The 22,415-nt window shown below is 45.6% G+C and overlaps 1 protein-coding gene across 1 annotated transcript in view; it reads right to left on the bottom strand.

The window, feature by feature from the left end:
• Positions 1-22,415, bottom strand: part of TRABD2B (TraB domain containing 2B) — a 284,981-nt gene that overhangs the window by 21,432 nt on the left and 241,134 nt on the right. Inside the window, exon 6 of the mRNA XM_056532416.1 lies at positions 12,030-12,278. Within this exon, the coding sequence (XP_056388391.1) occupies positions 12,030-12,278 (249 nt within the window). The remainder of the gene's footprint in view (positions 1-12,029; positions 12,279-22,415) is intronic.

Below are 22,415 nucleotides of genomic sequence, written 5' to 3'. Positions count from 1 at the left end.
ATGCAAAAATACTCAACCTACACTTTCTCCTGCATATATGTTTTTTTGCATTAGTTAGTGCATTTCATTTTTTTCTATAGATTCCGAGGGAATCCTAATTAAGCCATAAATAAGGTCACCTTCTTAATAAACAATGTCAAAGAACTTGTCAGATCTGTCTAATATGGGTAAAACTGATACTGTTACGCCGAGCGCTCCGGGTCCCTGCTCCTCCCCGGAGCGCTCGCGGCGTTCCTCTCTCTGCAGCGCCCCGGTCAGACCCGCTGACTGGGAGCGCTGCACTGACATTGCCGGCGGGGATGCGATTCGCATAGCGGGACGCGCCCGCTCGCGAATCGCATCCCAAGTCACTCACCTGTCCCGGTCCCCGGCTTTCACGTCCTGGCGCGCGCGGCTCTGCCCCTTAGGGCGCGCGCGTGCCAGCTCTCTAAGATTTAAAGGGCCAGTGCACCAGTGATTGGTGCCTGGCACAATCAGCCTAATTAGCTTCCACCTGCTCCCTGTCCATAATACCTCACTTCCCCTGCACTTCCTTGCCAGATCTTGTTGCCTTGTGCCAGTGAAAGCGTTTAGTGTTGTCCAAAGCCTGTGTTCCAGATCTTCTGCTATCCACATTGACTACGAACCTTGCCGCCTGCCCCGACCTTCTGCTACGTCTGACCTTGCCTCTGTCTAGTCCTTCTGTCCCACGCCTTCTCAGAAGTCAGTGAGGTTGAGCCGTTGCCGGTGGATACGACCTGGTTGCTACCGCCGCAGCAAGACCATCCCGCTTTGCGGCGGGCTCTGGTGAAAACCAGTAGCATCCCTAGAACCTGTCCACCGACACGGTCCACGCCAATCCCTCGCTGACACAGTGGATCCACATCCAGCTAGCCGAATCATAACAGTAGATCCGGCCATGGATCCCGCTGAGGTGCCGCTGCCAAATCTCGCTGACCTACCCACAGTGGTCGCCCAGCAATCGCAGCAAATTGCCCAAAAGGACAGCAGCTGTCGCAGTCGACCGCCACATTACAGCAACTTCTGCCACTGCTACAGCAGCAACCATCTCCTCCGCCAGCTCCTGCACCTCCTCCGCAGCGAGTGGCCGCTCCTAGCCTCCACTTGTCCCTGCCGGACAAATTTGATGGGGACTCCCGACTCTGCCGTGGCTTCTTGTCTCAATGTTCCCTGCATATGGAGATGTTGTCGGACCAATTTCCTACAGAACAGTCTAAGGTGGCGTTCGTAGTGAGTCTTCTATCTGGAAAGGCTTTGTCTTGGGCCACACCGCTCTGGGACCGCAATGATCCTGCCACAGCCACTGTCCAGTCCTTCTTCGCTGAAGTCCGTAGTGTCTTCGAGGAACCAGTCCGAGCTTCTTCTGCCGAGACTGCCCTGCTGAACCTGGTCCAGGGTAATTCTTCAGTAGGCGAGTACGCCATCCAATTTCGTACTCTCGCTTCCGAATTATCTTGGAATAACGAGGCTCTCTGCGCGACCTTTAAAAAAGGCCTATCCAGTAACATCAAGGATGTGCTGGCCGCACGAGAGATTCATGCCAACCTGCAAGAACTTATCCATTTGGCCACCCGCATTGACATGCGTTTTTCTGAGAGACACCAGGAGCTCCGCCAGGAAAAAGACCTTGATCTCTGGGTACCTCTCTCACAGTATTCTTTGCAATCTACCCCTGTGCCTCCCGCCGAGGAGGCTATGCAAGTGGATCGGTTTCGCCTGACCCTTGAAGAGAGGACTCGCCGTAGGGATAACAATTTATGTCTGTACTGCGCCAGTACCGAACACTTCTTGGTGGATTGCCCTATCCGCCCTCCACGTCTGGGAAACGCACGCACCCAGCTCACGTGGGTGTGGCGTCTCTTGGTACGAAGTCTGCTTCTCCACGTCTCACTGTGCCTGTGCGGATTTCTCCTTCTGCCAACTCCTCCTTCTCTGCCGCGGCCTTCTTGGACTCTGGTTCTTCTGGAAATTTTATTCTGGCCTCTTTGGTGAATAAGTTCTGCATCCCGATGACCCGCCTCTCAAGCCGCTCTACATTTCCTCGGTCAACGGAGTTAAATTGGACTGCACCGTGCGTTACCGCACAGAACCCCTGCTCATGAGTATTGGACGGCATCACGAAAAAATTGAACTTTTTGTTTTGCCCAACTGCACCTCTGAAGTCCTCCTTGGTCTGCCATGGCTCCAACACCACTCTCCTACCCTTGATTGGACCACCGGGGAGATCAAGAGCTGGGGGGCTTCTTGCCATAAAAAATGCCTCACGGCCTATCTGGACTATGCTGTGTCTCCTCCTCATAGCCCTCCTCCTGGTAACACTTTGCCCCGTGCCCAGCTACACCCTCTTCCCCCCCTCCCCACTCCCACGCCTTCTGGTTTGCCCACTGTTGATGAGGTTTCCCGGGACTTCTCCACCATCTGGAAAGAGACTCAAAAATCCCTCGTACAGGCCTCATCCCGGATGAAGAAACATCCCGACAAAAAGAGGGGGAGACCTAAGGGGGGGGGGGGTACTGTTACGCCGAGCGCTCCGGGTCCCTGCTCCTCCCCGGAGCGCTTGCGGCGTTCCTCTCTCTGAAGCGCCCCGGTCAGACCCGCTGACCGGGAGCACTGCACTGACATTGCCGGCAGGGATGCGATTCGCATAGCGGGACGCGCCCGCTCGCGAATCGCATCCCAAGTCACTCACCTGTCCCTGTCCCCGGCTGTCACGTCCTGGCGCGCGTGGCTCCGCTCCTTAGGGCGCGCGCGTGCCAGCTCTCTAAGATTTAAAGGGCCAGTGCACCAGTGATTGGTGCCTGGCCCAATCAGCCTAATTAGCTTCCACCTGCTCCCTGTCCATAATACCTAACTTCCCCTGCACTTCCTTGCCGGATCTTGTTGCCTTGTGCCAGTGAAAGCGTTTAGTGTTGTCCAAAGCCTGTGTTCCAGATCTTCTGCTATCCACATTGACTACGAACCTTGCCGCCTGCCCCGACCTTCTGCTACGTCTGACCTTGCCTCTGTCTAGTCCTTCTGTCCCACGCCTTCTCAGCAGTCAGCGAGGTTGAGCCCTTGCCGGTGGATACGACCTGGTTGCTACCGCCGCAGCAAGACCATCCCACTTTGCGGCGGGCTCTGGAGAAAACCAGTAGCATCCCTAGAACCGGTCCACGCCAATCCCTCGCTGACACAGTGGATCCACATCCAGCTAGCCGAATCATAACAGATACATACAGAAACAAGCAAATAGAACCATTCCTAGACCAATCTCTTTCGGAATCCTAATTCCGTCCTACATCACTTGTACTATATATATATCGGCCGAAATCTTTGTTTTTCTGTATATGCTAATTAGGTGCTAACTGGCACAGGCAGGGTAACTGGCACTCTGACGTCAGCACCGCTAGTCTGAAACGCTGCCCAGCTCATCAATATTCCTCCTCTCCCTCAGCCTCTTCTCCCTGCTCTGTAATGAAGAGGGAGAGGTGGAGGGGGGGGAGGAATATTGAGGAGCTGGCCGGCGCTGCGGACAAGCGGCGCTGTCGTCAGATTGCCAGTTCCCCCTTCAGTGCCAGTTAGCACCTAGTTAGCATATAAATAAAATCAAAGATTTCGGCCCAACAGTGGGGCGGATCCTGGCACGGTAGGCATCAAACTGATCAGCGTCCCCTACACTACCAGCCAGTACTGCTGATTAGTGCGGGGGTAGCAAGCTGACAGTTTTCCTTTAACCCCTTAAGGACACATGATGTACTGGAATGTCATGCGTCCGCTCCCGATCTATAACGTGGGACCACGGCGTGGCCCCGCGTCATAGCGGGTCGGGCCCGGCCTCTAACAACGGCCGGGACCCCTGGCTAATAGCCCTTAGCCCCCATGCTATTAACCCTTTAGTGAAAGTGAAAGCATGCCGGTTAGCTCAGGGAGCTGTTCGGGATAGCCGCGGTGAAATTGCGGCATCCCGAACAGCTGCAGGACAGCCGGAGGGTCCCTACCTGCCTCCTCGCTGTCCGATCGCCGAATGACTGCTCAGTGCCTGAGATCCAGGCATGAGCAGTCAAACGGAGAATCATCGATCACTGGTTTCCTATGAGAAACCAGTGATCAATGTAAAAGATCAGTGTGTTCAGTGTTATAGGTCCCTATGGGAGCTATAACACTGCAAAAAAAAAGTGAAAAAAAAAAAGTGAATAAAGATCATTTAACCCCTCCCCTATTAAAAGTTTGAATCACCCCCCTTTTCCCATAAAAAAAAACACAGTGTAAATAAAAATAAAAATAAACATATGTGGTATCGCCGCGTGCGGAAATGTCCGAATTATAAAAATATATTGTTAATTAAACCGCACGGTCAATGTCGTACGCGAAAAAAAGTCCTATCAATGCAAAAATTGTACCGTTAAAAACTTCAGATCACGGCGCAAAAAATGAGCCCTCATACCGCCCCATACGTGGAAAAATAAAAAAGTTATAGGGGTCAGAAATGACAATTTTAAACGTATTCATTTTCCTGCATGAAGTTATGATTTTTTCCAGAAGTACAACAAAATAAAAACTATATAAGTAGGGTATAATTTTAATCATATGAACCTACAGAATAAAGATAAGGTGTCATTTTTACCGAAAAATGTACTACGTAGAAACGGAAGCCCCCAAAATTTACAAAACAGCGTTTTATTTTTCTATTTTGTCTCACAATAATTTTTTTTCCGTTTCCCCGTAGATTTTTGGGCAAAATGTTTGATGTCATTACAAAGTAGAATTAGTGGCGCAAAAAATAAGCAATCATATGGATTTTTAGGTGCAAAATTGAAAGAGTTGTGATTTTTTAAAGGCAAGGAACAAAAAACGAAAATGCAAAAACGGAAAAAAAAACAGTCCTTAAGGGGTTAAAGGCTTAAGGACCTAGTTACTGTGAAAGGCCAGCCAAAAGTACACACCTGCTGGTGTTGTAGGTAGACAAATACTGTTTTAAGAGTAGTGGGGCGTATTGTACTCCCCTCATAAGTGCATGCCACGTACGTACATCTACGTGGTGTACTATTTTGTTCCTGTTATAGTCCTAAGGGCCTAGTTACTGTGAAAGGCCAGCCAAAAGTACACACCTGCTGGTGTTGTAGACAAACACTGTTTTAAGCGTAATGGAGTGTATTGTACTGCCCTCATAAGTGCATAGCACGTACATACATCTACGTGATGTACCATTTTGTTCCTTTTAAAGTCTTAAGGGCCTAGCTTCTGTGAAAGGCAAGTCAAAAGTACACACCTGTTGGTGTTGTAGGCAAATACTGTTTTAAGTGTAGTAGAGCATAGTGTACTCCCCTCATAAGTGCATACCACGTGCGTACATCTACGTGGTGAACCATTTTGTTCCTGTTATAGTACTAAGCGCCTAGTTACTGTGAAGTGCCAGCAAAAAGTACACACCTGCTGGTGTTGTAGATAAATACTGTTTTAATCGTAGTGGAGTGTATTGTCCTCCCCTCATATACGCACTAATTATGTCAGGCAGATAAGTGCCGGGACCGGCACAGAGGAGTGGCAGAGGCCTAAATTCATCAGGCGCAGGCAGAGGTCGCAGCTGAATAGGTGCAAGTAGCAGCAGGAGTCGCAGCGAGAGGCCTGAGCTCCCGGTATCAGCTAGCGGTCGTGTCTTGACTCAGACACAACCCTCAGTTGGCATGACCCGGGAGCAATCCATGTCCTCCCCCACAGAAGTTTTGTATGCTGTGGGTTCAGCTCCACCATTTAGTGAGGATGATCTACTAGAGGACAGTCAGCAGCTACTGCCCAGCCAAGGAGTGGAGGAGACATCACATAGTGATGAGGAGAATGGCATGGGAGGTGGTGTTGCGAGCGTTCAGGCTTCTGAAGCAGACACTGTTGAGGTACCTGAGGAGGACATCAGTGACGTGCAGACACAATGCAATGATGATGAAGCCGATCACACTTGGGAGCTGAGTGCAGAAGGGGCATCATCAACATCAGGAGAAGAGGGTTGCCGGTTGCCTGTGAGGCAGCAGCTGAGCCAGCAAGGTGGTAGCATGGTTGGGAGTCAGCATGGGGGCAGAAGTGGGAAGTCTGGAGCCAAACGTGCCCGGGGTAGACCACCTGCTTTGTGGCAGCCTACCTTCCCGGGAGGTAGTGGAACAGGAATTCCAGGAGTCGGCGGCCATAGCAGTCAATCAGTGCAGGCTGTTGGGGGGAAAATCAGCTACTCGGAGGTGTGCCACATGCAAGATGTGTCGGCAGAAGGTGAAGCGTGGCCAGGGTCCCAATGTTGGCACCTAGGCCCTGCATCAACATATGCAGTGTCACCATAAAGCGGCCTAGGAGAACCGTGGCTCCGATGCGGCGGTCCAGGCTGCTGCATCACCCTGTGGCACGCTGTTCCCTATTTCAGACAGCCAAGGCTCCACCACCTCAGCCGAAGGGAGCTGTCTGTCATACCAGTCTTCTGTCGCTTCAGATGCTCCTGCTCCTCCTACTTCGAATCAGTCATTCTGCCAGCAATCCATCAGCAAAGCCATGTCCAAGAGACAACAGTATGCGCCCACTCATCCAACGGCACAGAAGCTGAAGGTGCTCCTGTCCAAGTTGCTGCTGCTGCAGTCCCTCCCTTTTCAAGTGGTGGACTCTGCACCTTTCAGAGAACTGATGGCTCGTGCCGAGCCGAGGTAGAGATTCCCAAGCCATCATTTCTTTGCAAAAAAAGGCAGTGCCAGTCCTGCACAATTTTGTGGAACAGAAGGTGGGCCAGTCCTTGAGCCTGTCGGTGTGTACCAAAGTGCACGGCAGTGCTGACGTGTGGAGCTGTAACTACAGTCAGGGACAATATATGTCCTTTATGGCCCACTGGGTAAATATGGTTCCTGCACAGCCCCAACAGCAACTTGGACAGCTCACGCCGCCTCCGCCTCCACACTCTTAGGCCGTTGGTCCTGTGAAAGTGTGCTACTCCGCCTCCTCATCCTCCCCGTGTCCTCAGCCTCCACTGCACGGACAAGTCTCAGTGCCCCTCCAACATACCATGTGTGCAGGGCACGGCGGTGTCACACTGTTCTTCACATGGTTTGCCTTGGCAAACGGAGTCACACAAAGGAGGAACTGCTAAAAGTCATTCATCAAGAAATTGAATCATGAAAACTGGAAATAGGAACCATGGTGATCGACAACTGGATGAACATCTTGTCTGCACTACGACAAGGAAGCCTGAGCCATGCATCCTGCATGGCACACGTGTTCAATCTGGTTGTCAAGCGGTTCCTGAAGTGGTCCCCCCATCTGCAATACATCCTAACAATGGGAAGGAAACTTTGCATGCACTTCAGCCACTCATACACCGCAAAGCATACCCTCTTTGAGCTGCAGCGTCAGAATGGCATCCCGAAGCATGCTCACTTGCTTGCGTAGCGACCGCTGAATTGTCACCATTCAACAGCAGGATGACTTTTGGCTCTCCACCTTATTGGACCCTCACTACCGGCACAAAATGGGGGCCTTTTTTACACCCACTGAGAGGGAGGACAAACTGACCTACTACAGAGACATCCTATGTAGTCAATTGGCAGATGCCTATCTGCACCATCTTCCATCCTCTCGCAGGTCTGGGGGCCTCTGCGCTCACCACCCATTGCGATGCCTGCTGGGGAGGGGGTGGGGTGGCAGGAGCAGTACCAGCTCCATCAGCAGCAGCCTGAGTCTACAGTCGCTGATGAGTAGATTTCCTCAACCGCATTGTGAAGCAACTCATCAGTAGCAGGTAGACATGGAGCAGGACCTAAACCAGCAGGTGGTGGCATACCTTGACATGACCCTGCCAACAAACCTTGAAGATCCGCTGGACTTCTGGCCAGCCAAACTTATTTGTGGCCGCAACTAGCAGAGTTTGCCCTGGAAAAGCTGTCTTGCCCGGCCAGTAGTGTGCCATCAGAGCGGGTGTTTAGTGAGGCGGGGGCCATTGTAACCCCAAGGAGAACTCGTCTGTCCACGAAAAATGTGGGGAGACTGACCTTTGTGAAGATGAATCAGGCATGGATCAGCCAGGATTTCCACCCAAAAATGCCTCAGAGTAGATTGACCATGATGCCACACCAACACTTCACAAATATGGATAGTGCAAAACATATTTAAGGTGCTGCTCCCAAGTTACAGAAATTCCTCCACATCAGACCACAAGTAAGTGTTGAGGCTATGCATTAGCTAAAACGTAACTATTCTTAGGAAAAAAAATTATGGACCCCAATTTTTTTTATATCTAAGAAAAGGAAAGATGTGCAAAAAACACCATGTGCCACCTACACCACCAAGTACTGATGTGATGCAAAGACCTCTAAAAGGTGGAAGGGAGCAAGGTATAGTCCATTGTAACCGGTGGGGGTAAAAACTTCCCCTGTAAGGCCCTACTCTCACATTATTAATTCCCTTCTTGGCAAGTGTTATTCTCTCTAAAAAGGGCGGCCCCACTCAGGAACCTTTCCCTATGTCAATCTACAAACACTGCCAGGCACTATATGTTCTCCTCACACTGATGCCACCTCTACGCTGTGTCATTCAGCCACTCTGCGACAGTGATTCTTATAGCGACACCTTTAATTTGCATGTCATACTGAATAACAGTATTATTTCACTAACACAGCATACTCCCTATGTATCTTACGGCAAGGCAAAGTGTTCTATACCCCTATTGAGGCTCTCTGTAGCCCAGAAATAGCTGTTTTTAATCGTCGCATATAAATTCGGACCGGACCGATTTTTTCCAGAAAATTTGGCTAATTGGCCGAATTACCGTATTTTTCGCCGTATAAGATGCACTTTTTCTTCCCCAAAACTGGGGGGAAAAAGTCGGTGCGTCTTATACGGCGAATACACCCCTATCGTGGCGGTCCCTGCGGCCATCAACGGCCGGGACCCGTGGCTAATACAGGACATCAACGATCGCGGTGATGCCCTGTATTAACCCTTCAGACGCAGCGATCAAAGCTGACCGCCGCGTCTGAAGGGAAAGTGACACTAACCCGGTGATTTCACCGCGGCGGTCCCGAACAGCCTGACTGACTAGCCGGGTTAGTGCTTACAGGACACCGGGAGGGACCTTACCTGCCTCCTCGGTGTCTTCTCCGTTCAGGGATCCCCTGTATGGGCGGCGCTCTCCTTCCTCGTCATCACGTCGGCGCGTATGTGCGCAGGCGTGCGTAACGACGTGATGGCGGCGACGGAGAGCGAGGATACCCGGCCGGCAGCAGAGATGTTCCGGAGCAACGGGGACACGGCGACAGCGATGGAGCGACATCCAGGGCAACGGTGACGGGTCCGGAGCAGCGGGGACACGTAAGTATTACCTCCTATGCAGTGGTCTTCAATCTGCGGACCTCCAGATGTTGCAAAACTACAACTCCCAGCATGCCCGAATGGCTGTCCGGGCATGCTGGGAGTTGTAGTTTTGCAACATCTGGAGGTCCACAGGTTGAAGACCACTATTGGGTTCAAAATCTTTATTTTTTTAGATTTTGCACCTATAAATTGGGTGCGTCTTATACGCCGGTGCGTCCTATTGGGCAAAAAATACGGTAAATTTTTAAAAAATTTGCTCATCTCTAAAATATATATATATATATATATATATATATATATCACTTTTTTTTCATGCAATGTTGTGGGTGCATGCCCTGTACATGCTATTTAGACCAGAGGTCCCCAACCCAGTCCTCAAGGTAACCAATAGTTCAGGATTTTAATTCTTCCTAGTTCTATTCCAATGGAGTAACTGGAAAAACACAGAATGTTGAGGTCCTTGAGGACTGGGTTGGGGACCATTGATTTAAATATTAAGATGCAAATAAGCTTCTTCCGTTGTGCTTTACCTTTGGTAAATTGTCTAAGAGAAGGAAACAAATCCATTTGGCATAAATCAAACTTGTTAAAATTCCTGGAAAATACTGCGATTAGGAGAGTCCGAAACAAAATTCTCAAAAAGGCAGCCGCTACTACTAAAACTAAATTGTCATATACAGTGGTCCCTCAAGTTACCATATTCATTGGTTCCAGGACGACCATTGTGTGTTGAAACCATTGTATGTTGAGACCATAACTATATGGAAACCTGGTAAATGGTTCTGAAGCCACAAAAATGTCATCAAAAATAGGGATAAAAGTGAGGATTAAATAGAAATAAGTACATAACAAATAGAGATAAAGCAATTCCTTACATATAAAAGTAATAAAGATCTGCTGGGAGCTGTAATCACTGTCTATGTAGAGGACAGGAGCTTCTTCAGGGTCCTGTACAGTACACACAGTGTCCTAAAAAAGTAAAAAGGAGACGTCCTTACCTGGTGTCCAAAGGAACACCTAACCCTGGCACAGGTAAAGAGTACAGAACATGTAATACCTCCCTGTACTGTAGGGGGTGATACACTGCTACCAGACAGCCAGTCAGTGCATATGCTTCAGTAATGCAGGCATCTTACCAGTGAATGTCCATTCTGATTTGTCGGTTCTTCCAGCCATTGACACGTTTCACAGATCTGGACTGTCTGTAGCATTGTATGTTGAGTCTGGTTTCAAGTAACAATGATCCAGAAAAGACCATTGTATGTTGAAACTATTGTATGTTGAGGCCATTGTAAGTTGAGGGATCACTGTATCTCTTGCCTTGTCCATCAAGGTCTATACTGTACTGCTACTGGGAGCTCTACCCTACAATGGATAAATATAAAAAAACTGAAACCTACGAGACCTCACGAGTGTCATACAGGACTTTTTAGGACAATATGGGCGCTTTTGATTGGAACCAAATGTATTTGAATCAAATCCAACAACAAATTCTAATGACAGGAAACAGATTCAGTGAAATGATCCCATCTCTACATCAACATTATATTTAAGAATATATTTTACTTGAATTATTTTTACACTTTCTAACCAAGTCCAACCTAATCCTACCAAATAAAGTAGGAAACTTCCCTACTGTGTCCTACCACCGTCCCTATTCTCCCAATACTTCATAACAAATTTTCCTTCTCCATCAATGCTCCTTAGATTTGCAGACTTCGACAACCTCTTTTTGGCACCCCATGAACCAGTGGTCCCAAACTATGGCCCTCCAGAGGATGCAAAACTTCAACTCCCAGCATGCCCGGGCAGCCAACAATGCTGGGAGTTGAAGTTTTGCAACATCTGGAGAGCCACAGTTTGAGACCACTACCATGGACTTAAAGAGTACCTGTCATGATCTTGTACAATTTTTAAATCCTCTTAGTTCACTGTCCCCATCTTGATAAACCACCCCTGCCTTTATTTTTATTATTGCTCTGATATTTCTCTGTATTTTCTGCTCAGTCTCAGATTCACAGACTGGGAAGGGGCATTACCCAGCAGACGTGACATCATCTGAAGCCATACAGGGGAGAACTTCCTCCCTCACTCTGCTACACACAGCCCAGAGCAGTTAAGTGTGTGAGATCAGCTATGATTGGCTAAGGCTGCACTCCCCCCCCCCATCAACACTCCAGACCCCATTTCATGATTTTGGACTTCTGCCAGGCCAGCAGGAGTCCAAAGTCTGTGCAAGAGACTGAGGGAAATTTGCTCTGGACAAGTAGGGGGACACCTAGTGGTAGCTTTTTAAAAACACAAATAAAACATAGAAAACTTCATTTTTTTTAACAAAGTACACTAGAAATATTTTTTATTTACCATAAGTGCAATAGCAAAAAGTAGTTTTAATGACAGTGCCCATTTAAGACAGCACCTTTTTGCTTACCCACTTAAGCCATCCACCACTGATTCATATGTCTTTTTTGTTGGTCTCTTACGAGAAAATCCATCACAGCTCCCTCAAGGTGCTACCCACTCTACAAAATCTTTATGGTATGAAACATTATCGCCTACTTTGTAAAAATGGAGACTTCTACACTAAATTTGGGACCCTTCGCTACAACATGAGAACTCTCAGTGGATGTACGCATTTGTGAAAAATGACCTTGGATGACAAAACTGCGCTGACTTGACCTCCTCTTTTAATGGAATTCCAAAAAGTTACAAACCTGTCATCCAACCTGACCCAGAGGTCATTGAACTGCCGCCTGCGATGGCTTCTGTGGTGTTTCCTGTGCCAATTGTTCTGCTTCCCGAATTCTTCTAATTGGCTAATGCTGTCTGGTAATAGGAGGTGCGGTGGCAACATCTCATCATCAGGATCATTGGGGAAAGATGAGGTGGATGGCATATGGTCAAAATACTTCAATGAAGGGGTGTCTGTCCCCTGGTCTTCAGAGTTGGCTTCCGATTTGGAGCTAAAAATAGAAATAGGCATTTGATAACTAAAAACATATAAATACTTTTCATTAAAAAAAACAAAAATCATTTGGTGCCGCTCATTGAAGAAAATAAAAAGTAATCTACATGGAACTCAATAGCCGTTGATCTAAAAACAGCGCAACTCTTGTGTAGAGGCTGTGTCTGGTAATGCAGATGAACGCCATTTACTAGACTGTATAGTTTTATTTAATATATCTAATTTATATATACAAAAGTAAAGAGTGATTGAACCATAACATCTTGGGACCTATATACCACCATGCTGACACCTCTGTCCATGTCAGGAACTGTACAGAGCAGGAGAGGTTTTCTATGGGGTTTGCTTCTACTCTGGACAGTTCCTGAGACAGACAGAGTTGGCAGTAGAGAGCACTGTGGTCAGACTGGAAAGAACTACACAACTTCCTCTGAAGTATACAGCAGTAAAAGCTGTCAATTTTACTGCAGAGAGAGCAAATTAATTTTAGCTTTTGCAAAGCTGCTTGGTTTTGGGCAGATAAAGTCTAAGGGTGCGTTCCCACAGGGCGTATACGCAGCGTATTTGACGCTGCAAAAAATGTATGGCAGCAGCGGGAAATACGCTGTGTATTCCTTGCTCACTATACACACAGGGTTTTCCGGTGGCAGCCCTATGTGTGTAGTGAGTTTTGGAGGCGGGGCCGTGTGCTGGAGTGTCTGTGACGCGCGGCTCCGCCTCCAAAACTCACTGCACACATAGGGCTGCCGCCAGAAAGCAATGTGTGTATAGTGAGCAAGGAATACGCAGCGTATTTCCATAAATTTTGCGCAGCGTCAAATACGCTGCGTATACGCCCTGTGGGAACGCACCCTTAAAGGGGTAATCCAAAGGCAAAAAAACACTCTATATCAACTTGTCCCAAAGTTTGGCATCTATAGTTCTTTTCTTGGCATTGCATTTTGCATGAGGTTTGTTAAAGGGGAACTCCGGAGGAGGAAATGTTTTTTTTAACTCAACTGGTGAAAGAAAGTTATGCAGATTTGTAAATGACTTCTATTTAAAAATCTTAATCTTTCCAGTACTTATCAGCTGCTGTATGCTCCAGAGGAAGGTGTGTAGTTCTTTCCAGTCTGACCACAGTGCTCTCTGCTGCCACGTCTGTCTGTGTCAGGAACTGTCCAGAGCAGAATAAGTTTGCTATGAGGATTTGCTTCTATTGTGGCCAGTTGCTGACATGGACAGAGGTGGCAGCAGAGAGCCCTGTGTTCAGACTGGAAAGAACAACACAACTTCCTCTTGAGCATACAGCAGCTGATAAGTACTGGAAGGTTTAAGATTTTTAAATAGAAGTAATTTACAAATCTGTTTAACTTTCTCGCACCAGTTTATTTGAAAAATTTTTTCCCTTCTGGAGTACCCCTTTAAAAAAAAAAATCATGCAAAACGCAAAGCCAAGAAAAGAACTATAGATGCCAAACTTTGGGGCAGAAAATAAATTGGGAGCTGTTGTAAAACTGTCCGAATATGCTGGGAGATGTAATTTTGAAGTCTGGAGGGCCACAGTTTGGAGACCACCACTCTAGACTCGCGGGTTAATTTTGAGTCCTCAGCAGAACATGACTTCAGTAGTAAGTTGCTCTGTGGGTAAATCACATGGGGGGCACTAGGTGTGCTCCACAACTCTGTTTTGTCATGCATACCATAGTCTACCAGACGAAAGGATCAAAAATCCATGTCTATAATGTATCACTTGTTCTCACACAGTAAGTGATGTCAGTACAATAACACATCAATGTGAGGGCTCTAATGCCCATTACTGAGAGCAAAAAAAAAAAAAATGAAAATATAAGTGGAGTTATTATGACATGTGTCCAGATTCAAACACTTCATCTCGCCGTATTTATATGTCACAAATCAGACCTTCTCACCACTTACGCCCATGAAAACCCCAAACAGGTTTATGGAGCCTCGTAGTCGTAGATTACATTCTGCGCACCTTCAATACCATGCCTAATGTAAACCTAAGGTGGTTTCTCTTTAAAAGTAAAAGACGTAAATTATACTTTTTTTCAGGCTGTTTTTTCTTACAAATTTTAAGATTGAGGCATTACCACCTGTGGCTTAAAGGGGTACTCTGCCCTTAGACATCTTATCCCCTATCCAAAGGATAGGGGATAAGATGTCTGATCGTGGGAGTCACACTGCTGGGGACCCCCGTGATCTCTGCTGCAGCACCCCAGACATCTGATGCACGGAGCGATGTACGGAACGGATGATAGGGCGATGCGGGGCGGAGGCTCGTGACGCCACTATCACGCCCCCTCAATGAAAGTCTATGGGAGGGGGCGTGACGGCCGTCACGCCCCCTCCCATAGACTTGCATTGAGGAGGCGTGACCGTGACATCACATGCCTCCGGCGCTCTATACGGACGTCAGGTGCAGCAGAGAGATGACAGGGGTGCATAAGTAGGCCATAAAATTAAATGGAATATGTTGTCGTGATTTTTCTTTTTTCTAATCGGTTTCTATTTTTCAATTGTCATTTTTTTTTATTACAATTTTTTTTGTACATTTTTATAGGGGGGGGGGTCATTTTGCAGGAGCTAATTATAACAGCAATTAGAGGTATGCTTTACAGCAGGACCCATGGACATAGACAACAATAAACAGGAGCTCTCCCATTCACATGCATTGAAGACATTCCTGAGCATTCTCTGTGACCTTTATAGGTGTCATTCTACAGGGAGACACAATATGAAAATACTTTAGAGAAAATAGCAGGAATGACACAGCCCCAAGCAGGAACTCCACATGTAGCAGTAATGGTAAGTTTAATGGACCAACATGCAACACATTTCACTGCACATGTGCAGCTTCATCAGGCATTCTACAAGGAGGGGGAGTCTGATCTCTCCTTTGAATGGTGGTGGATCCAGTGTTATCTATATACTGGTGTCACCTTTCACTGTGCTCCTGAGAAGAAAGGCATTACTGGGCAATGATCTGTACAGAACAGGAAGTCTCCACTTAGTTTAGTCCTAGTGATCAGAATGACAACTGCAAGATTTCAGAATAATTATAATTATAAAGTTACGATCACAAAATGGAAAATGGAAAAAAAAAATAAAGAATAAAAAAATCACCCAAAATTCTTAAAAAATACGTTTAACATAAAAACCTGATTTAAACAACAGGTAATTTTCTGATGACACATTTCCTTAAAAGTAAAATGGATAAGCAATGTAATATTGTTCAGATCAACCGAGAATCCTGTAAATGAAATAAATATATAATTCTGACCATATTTAATCTATAAGGAATTTGTACGGGGAGGAATTTGTGGAAGATAAAAAATCCATAAAATCAATTGTCAATGAATAAAAACTTTTTGTATAGTAAAAAAAAAGTTAAGAAGTTGATCAACTGTTAGACAAGCTTTCCCTGCCTGATAACAGTGCCAGGGTGGTCACTAAATAGCCATGCCATATAGTGGCAGTGGAGGTGTCCGTGAGAGTATGTGGTCAAGAGCAACGTCATCAACAAAGTCTATCTACTCTCTTATTCAGGCAGGCCTTGCCCAAATTTGACCATAAGGGTCAATTTGTCATCTTTTTAGCTAAAGACGACTCAGATAAGGTCGCACCAGCTCTACATATGGTTGGATGGTTGGGTAGGGCTTGGGAGGAGCTCGAAATGCAGCCACCTCCAAGTGGTGGGCTCTGGGTCACTTCATACACTACATCATCAAGTGGGTGAGTTACTGCAAAAGAATGATGTTCGGCACAATCCAACGTAAATTTCCCATGTAAAACATGAAGCTCTTAGTGAAGACGAAATATATTGTCCCATTGGAACCAAATTTTCTACTTGAGTTGCCCTTATGGTTGGGACACTTTTGCTGGGTATTAGGATTCGTTTAGAGAAAAAAAGCAGAAAAACAAGCCGCCCTAGTGTCCATTGCCCTAACAGAGCATATGATCAGGGGTTGTCTTCATGAGTAAACTGCAAACTATTATACCTTTATTCTTTTATTTCTTTCTTATGCTTATTGCTTTAGAACCTTGCAGGATATAATTTACCAAATGTGCAATACATCATTTTGTGCGTCATTGTTTCTAAATAGCTAAAATACAGATTCAGACGACTGGGTCTTCCTATAAACCTGTCATACTTCTCCTGAAATCCTACAGTACAGTCATTTCTTTTTTGCTTCATTTGGGGGGGGGGGGGGGGGGGGGGAAGGAAATAAACATTTTTCCAAAAACACTCTTTAAGTTAGAAGCACAACAGATGGTAGAAATCTCAAAAGATGGATTCCAATCAAGTCAAAAGAAACAAAGACTCTGTAAATGGTGTACAGTAAACAATCCTATGAAGTGGTACAGTCTACGGGACCTCCATACAAGAGAGTAGTTTGAGCCTCCCGACATAAGAACAGGATGCAGCTCACACAGTAGATGAATGGAAATGGTAACAATTACCACCCAGTCATGGTCGACAGACAACGTTCACATAAATGTAACGCTCCGCTTAAACAGCTCCCTCTTCACACATACATAAATAGTTTGAGAACCGAGATGAGTGAAACACATATTTATTTACATTACAGTCTGAGTAAGACCAGGGCAAGACAGTAAATCCACTTTATGAATGACATCAATTTCCAAAAATGTTCCTCCGTGACAACTTAGTGCTTGAGCTTGAAGACTTTAGCTGCGGGTATTTATGTAAATGGACAGCCTGTCTGAAATACTGTACGTGGAGGCTGTGATTGTATCGAGCCTATGGCTGGTTTACGTTATGGACTCTCTAACAACTCTGGAAATAAAATGCTAATCTGTGGTCAGTAAAGAGAAGGAAATAAAGCAGAGATAGAAGAGTGTGAGTATTGACTTGGCAACGGAACCGACCATATTAGTTGTGGAGCCAACTGGTTGGTCAACCTTGGGAAACATCATAAAAACTAACTTGAAGTGGTTGGAAGAGTTTATGACTAAAGAGTAGCTGACTCCTAATGTGTTTGGGTTGATATGTTTATTTGGAAGTATATTATATGGTTTTAGAATCCATCACAGCCATGTTGACCCAGCAACGAATATCTGTTTGTAAGGAGCCCTGATAATCGTTATGCATTGGTGTTGCACTTGGCCGAAAGACAGTTATACAAGGTCTATACTGGAATACTCTGGGGAACTTTTTACATACGTATGTAAGCCTAACTGGAGATGGGGTTTTCTTGTAATAAAATGGGTCTTGCCTGTATCTTTGTAAGATCGTAAAAAAGGTGATGAGTACTTGATAATGGGATTCTGATGAAATGTAAGGAGTAAAGGCGATAGAAACCCAAAATGGGACTAATACTTTTTACTTTAACAGATTTTTAGGCTTTGTTTACACTTCTGTAATAGAAACCATGACAGCAGAGCTGGACGGGCCAACCATCAATGGTGCTGTAATGACTCGACCTGGTTCTGACCGAAGGGTTACGTTTTCTGGCATTTGGCTGAAGCCTCGTGCATTGCTGTGATGATGCCTGGGCCAATCACCTTTCCTCTCTGCGTCAATAACCTTCTCAGGTGGATACAAATCCCAACCGGCCTGTCATGCTTTGCTTGTACAGTAGTTGTCTTTATCTCCACTTGCTCTTGTTTTGCTCCTAGCTTTTGCAATCCTGTGTGTTCTTGACGCTTGGCTATTGTCACCTGATCATTCTCCTGTCTTCTGTATCTGTACTGAGTTGCTCTCTCTGGTACAGCGCTGGCCTGTAAAACTCTGATTTCACATTTGTTTGTGCATTCCCTGTGTGTCTTTTGTCTTTATTTCTGTGCTTGTTAACCACTGGTTAATGGCGCCTGTCTAGTATAGTGCACCCAATCCTGACCAATCAAAACTTTTGACAAGTTTCTGTGACAGTAACACTTTCATTTATACAAAGAATGTAGATGGTTTAGAATGTGATATGCCCCCTAAATTGTGCATGTGAAGTGATATGTGGTTATCTTAAAAGAGAACTCCTGCAGATATTAACTTATTTCCTATCCACAGGACCCCCCCCCCCCCCCCCCACACACACACACACACACATACACACACAGTCTTCGAGACGGGACACCAGCTCTCTCAGTGAGTAGTTTGTGTTGTCTACTAGTAGATGGCATGCATACAATTTATTTCTATAGGAACGCCGATAATGCCCGAGTGCTGTACTCGGGTCTTTTCGGCACTCCCATAGAAATGAATGGAGTGTGTGCCGTCTCCGGTATGGGCTCCTCACTGATAGCTGGGTCCCGTTGCGGAGATCTTGGGGATTCCAAGCGTTCGGACCCCCCGTGATTAGCTACTTATCCCCCATCCTTTGGATAGGGGATGAGTTAATTTTTACCAGCATTCTCCTTTAAGAGCTTAGGGGTTTCAAGCTTAGTTTTGTAGCATCAAAACCAGTGATATAGAGATTTGCAATAAACCCTAGTTGTGCATATGACAAAACAATGCATAAACGGGCCTTTGGTTGTCAATATATGTATTTTGTTTTATAATTATATTACAGAATAAATTCAAGTTAGTCAAATGATAAATCTGATGATCTCAGAGCTTCTGTAGCCCTCACGTCTCTTTTGCTGTTCGCACAAGCATGCTTGAGAAATCTTATTACTAAAATACAACAGTGGTGATTTGTGGAACTAAAAGGCTTCAGATTGAGCAGAGCCTCCTGGTCCACACAGCTGGCAATTGTTGTAATGCTATGTAAAGTCGTCTCGGTAAATATGTAGATCATAGCACAGAAGTCCCAGGAGCCCCTTCTATGGTTGTAAATAAAGAGACCCGGACCATCTTTGGAGACCACTCATATTATCCATGGTATGATGTCAACTAAGTTTGGAGAAGTGATACATTCTTTCTTGCGACGAGAAATAAATATTGCAAAGTCGATATGAATGGCAAGCCATGGCTTACAGCTCGCACCTGCAAAGATGGTTGGGTTCATGTTTTGTTGAGATCCATGTGGAAAATTTGGTTCCTTACCTGTCATTTCCCAAAACGATTCCTTATATATAGTTAACATATAAATCTACGTATAGTCTTAATATAGTATAATTATCAGAAGGACTTCACAATAGAGATTAAGTCATTAAGAAGCAAATGATGCGTCAAGGCATTTTCCTCTTCTTCCTCATCTTTGTAGCAGTCGCCCTAGTGCTCTGGTGCCAAAAAGAACCCCAAATCACATCTGTCCCAGACCAGTATTATAACTGGCACATAGGGCCCTGTTACAGATTTTGCAACAGGGCCCACAAGCCAAGCCACTGTCCAGTTCTGCTATTCAATGTAGAACAACTTAAGGCAGAATGTATGTAAGGTATCATCCATGTTTATAACACCTACGTATTCTAAAGAGAACATAAGGGGGGAATATTAAAGGGTACTCCAGTGGGAAGAATTTTTTTTTTTTATATCAACTGGTATCAGAAAGTTAAAACACATTTGTAAATTACTTATATTAAAAAATGTTAAACCTTCCAGTACTTATCAGCTGCTGTATACTACAGAGGAAGATCTTTTCTTTTTGAATTTCCTTCCTGTCTGACAATAGTGCTCTCTGCTGACACCTCTGCCCATGTCAGGAATTGTCCAGAGTAGAAGCAAATCCCCATAACAAACCTCTCCTGCTCTGGACAGTTCCTGACATGGACAGAGGTGTCAGCAGAGAGCACTGTGGTCAGACAAAGAATACATTCAAAAAGAACTTCCTCTGGAGCATACAGCAGCTGATAAGTACTGGAAGGATTAAGATTGTTATATAGAAGTCATTTACAAATCTTTTTAACTTTCTGGCATGGAGTACCCCTTTAACTGCAGTGTTTTTGTACACCATACGTCAATAAAGCTCTGCCCTTTTTCGGTCCACTGGATTTGCAAAGCAGCACATGGTTCTTAGTAATCCTAGTGATGCCGTGGCCAGTCAGATAAGAGTTGGAGAACACATTTGCAACTTTCAGTGTCACAAAGCAAGTTGGCTCAAAAATCGCCCCCTACTCCCCCACCACTCCCACACAACACCCCTCCCATGTGGGGCTGTGCACTCTTCCATCCTTCTTTGCTCGAAATTCATCATTTAGGTGCAAAAATGAGTGGCATTTGGGCATCGGGGCCACTGGTGCAGCTAATAAATGTCCCACAAAGTGGTTACACTGCTCAGAATCTAGAAACAGTTTCATAGGGATCACATAACCTAAGTCAATAGTCCCCAATCCAGTCCTCAAGGACCTCAATATTCCAGGTTTTGTTCAGTTACTCTATTTGAATAATACAAGGAAAATACTCAAATTCTGGACTGTTAGTAGGCCTTGAGAACCTTTTATTCTCACAGGTACACTTTAAATAGTATAGATACCACAAAAGACAATTCCATAGAGATTTGGCAAGGTCACCTGCAAAGTCCTGCACACCCATGGCCGACCTCAATGCTGCAAATCCTAATAATTGACCTATAGATACTTTTGAAGTGGGGGCTGAAAGCTTGAGTTGGATAGAGACCCCCCAGAAAGATAGTTCCATGGAGATTAGATCAGTTTGGTTACCAACTCACAGAAACCGATGGCCATCTACAATGCTGCTAATGCCAACATTTACCCTCTGCATATATTAGAAGTGAGGGTTAAAAGCATGAGACAAAAACGCACAGAAAGACAAATCTATGGAGATTTGCCAAGTTGAGTGTAAGTCCTTGGACTGGGATGGCGATAGTATTGCAATGTTACTCATTGATCCATTTTACAATACGTGTTGCTCGGTTTATATTTACGTGGGGCAGTTAAAGGGGTACTCTGGCGCTAAGACATCTAATCCCCTTTTCAAAGGATAGGGGATAAGATGCCTGATCACGGGAGTCCCGCTGCTGGGGACCCCATGATCTTGCACGCCGCACCCCGTTGTAATCAGTCCCCGAAGCATGTTCGCTCCGTGTCTGATTACTGGCGATCACGGGGGCCGGACTATTGTGACGTCACGATCCCGCCCCCGTGTTATGTCACGCTCTGCCCCCTCAATGCAAGCCTATGGGAGGGGGCGTGACAGCTGTCACGCCCCCTCCCATAGGCTTGCATTGAGGGGGCGGAGCGTGACAAAATTGATCGCCAGTAATCAGACACGGAGCGAACATGCTTCGGGGACTGATTATAACGGGGTGCTGCGTGCAAGATCACGGGGGTCCCCAGCGGCAGGACCCCCGCGATCAGGCATCTTATCCCCTATCCTTTGGATAGGGGATAAGATGTCTTAGCACCGGAGTACCCCATTAATATGTGTTATTATTGTCATCTTTTTGGCAACAGCCATTTATGTTGTCGGACCACATAGGGTTGTTAGTTGTCCAAATTAATACCTTTTGCTCCTGAGACATTAGACAAAGCCAACAGTGTGAGGGCCATGCGGGCATTCGTTCACTTTTATCCCATTGTGCCAGTTTTCGCACTGAAGGAGCTTTTGTGTCCTTTAGAAACAGCATTTACAAAACGCTACAAATCTATGCATCCTGTTGAACTTTTTCCCTCTGGAAACATGTGCAGAAGAAAATAAATAGCAGATTTAATCTGACGGCACAGAGTGTATTCTTTTCAGGGGACCTGCTGTGGAAATTGTTTCCCCCCAAAGTTTGATACTCTTCCACCCACTTTGCAAAGTAAATGTGTTTATTTTTCTTCTTTCTGTTTTGCGATACATCAAGATACTGTAGGTTCTGTTGAACACTTAGAAGGCTACAGTATTTCCATTTATTTATTTTTTTTGGGGGGGAAAAAAAAAGATCTCTGAATTAGATCATCCATTCCTGACCAAACACTTAACATGTAGGCAGTAGTGTTTTTGCATACATTCTCTTGTTTAAGCAAAAGTGATATCTTAAGAGATAGCAATACAACTGTATCAGCAATAAAAAGAACATTTACTATGGTTTTACAGTGTCATAGACTACAGACAAAACTAGGCCTTTGGTTCCCCAGCTATTACAAAAACTACAACTCCAAATATGGGAGCTGTGTTCAGATGGGCATTTTGGACATTTGTAGCTTGGCATACATTCTCAATCAGTTTTTAAGACTCCCAAGATAGTTGGAAACAACTCCGATGCTCTAATTTAACACCATAATGTAGCCT

This window comes from Hyla sarda, chromosome 7 (genome assembly GCF_029499605.1).
Source record: "Hyla sarda isolate aHylSar1 chromosome 7, aHylSar1.hap1, whole genome shotgun sequence".
Lineage (NCBI taxonomy): Eukaryota > Metazoa > Chordata > Amphibia > Anura > Hylidae > Hyla > Hyla sarda.
Note: the sequence above shows the minus strand (reverse complement) of the source record. Positions and strands in the feature narration are given on the sequence as shown.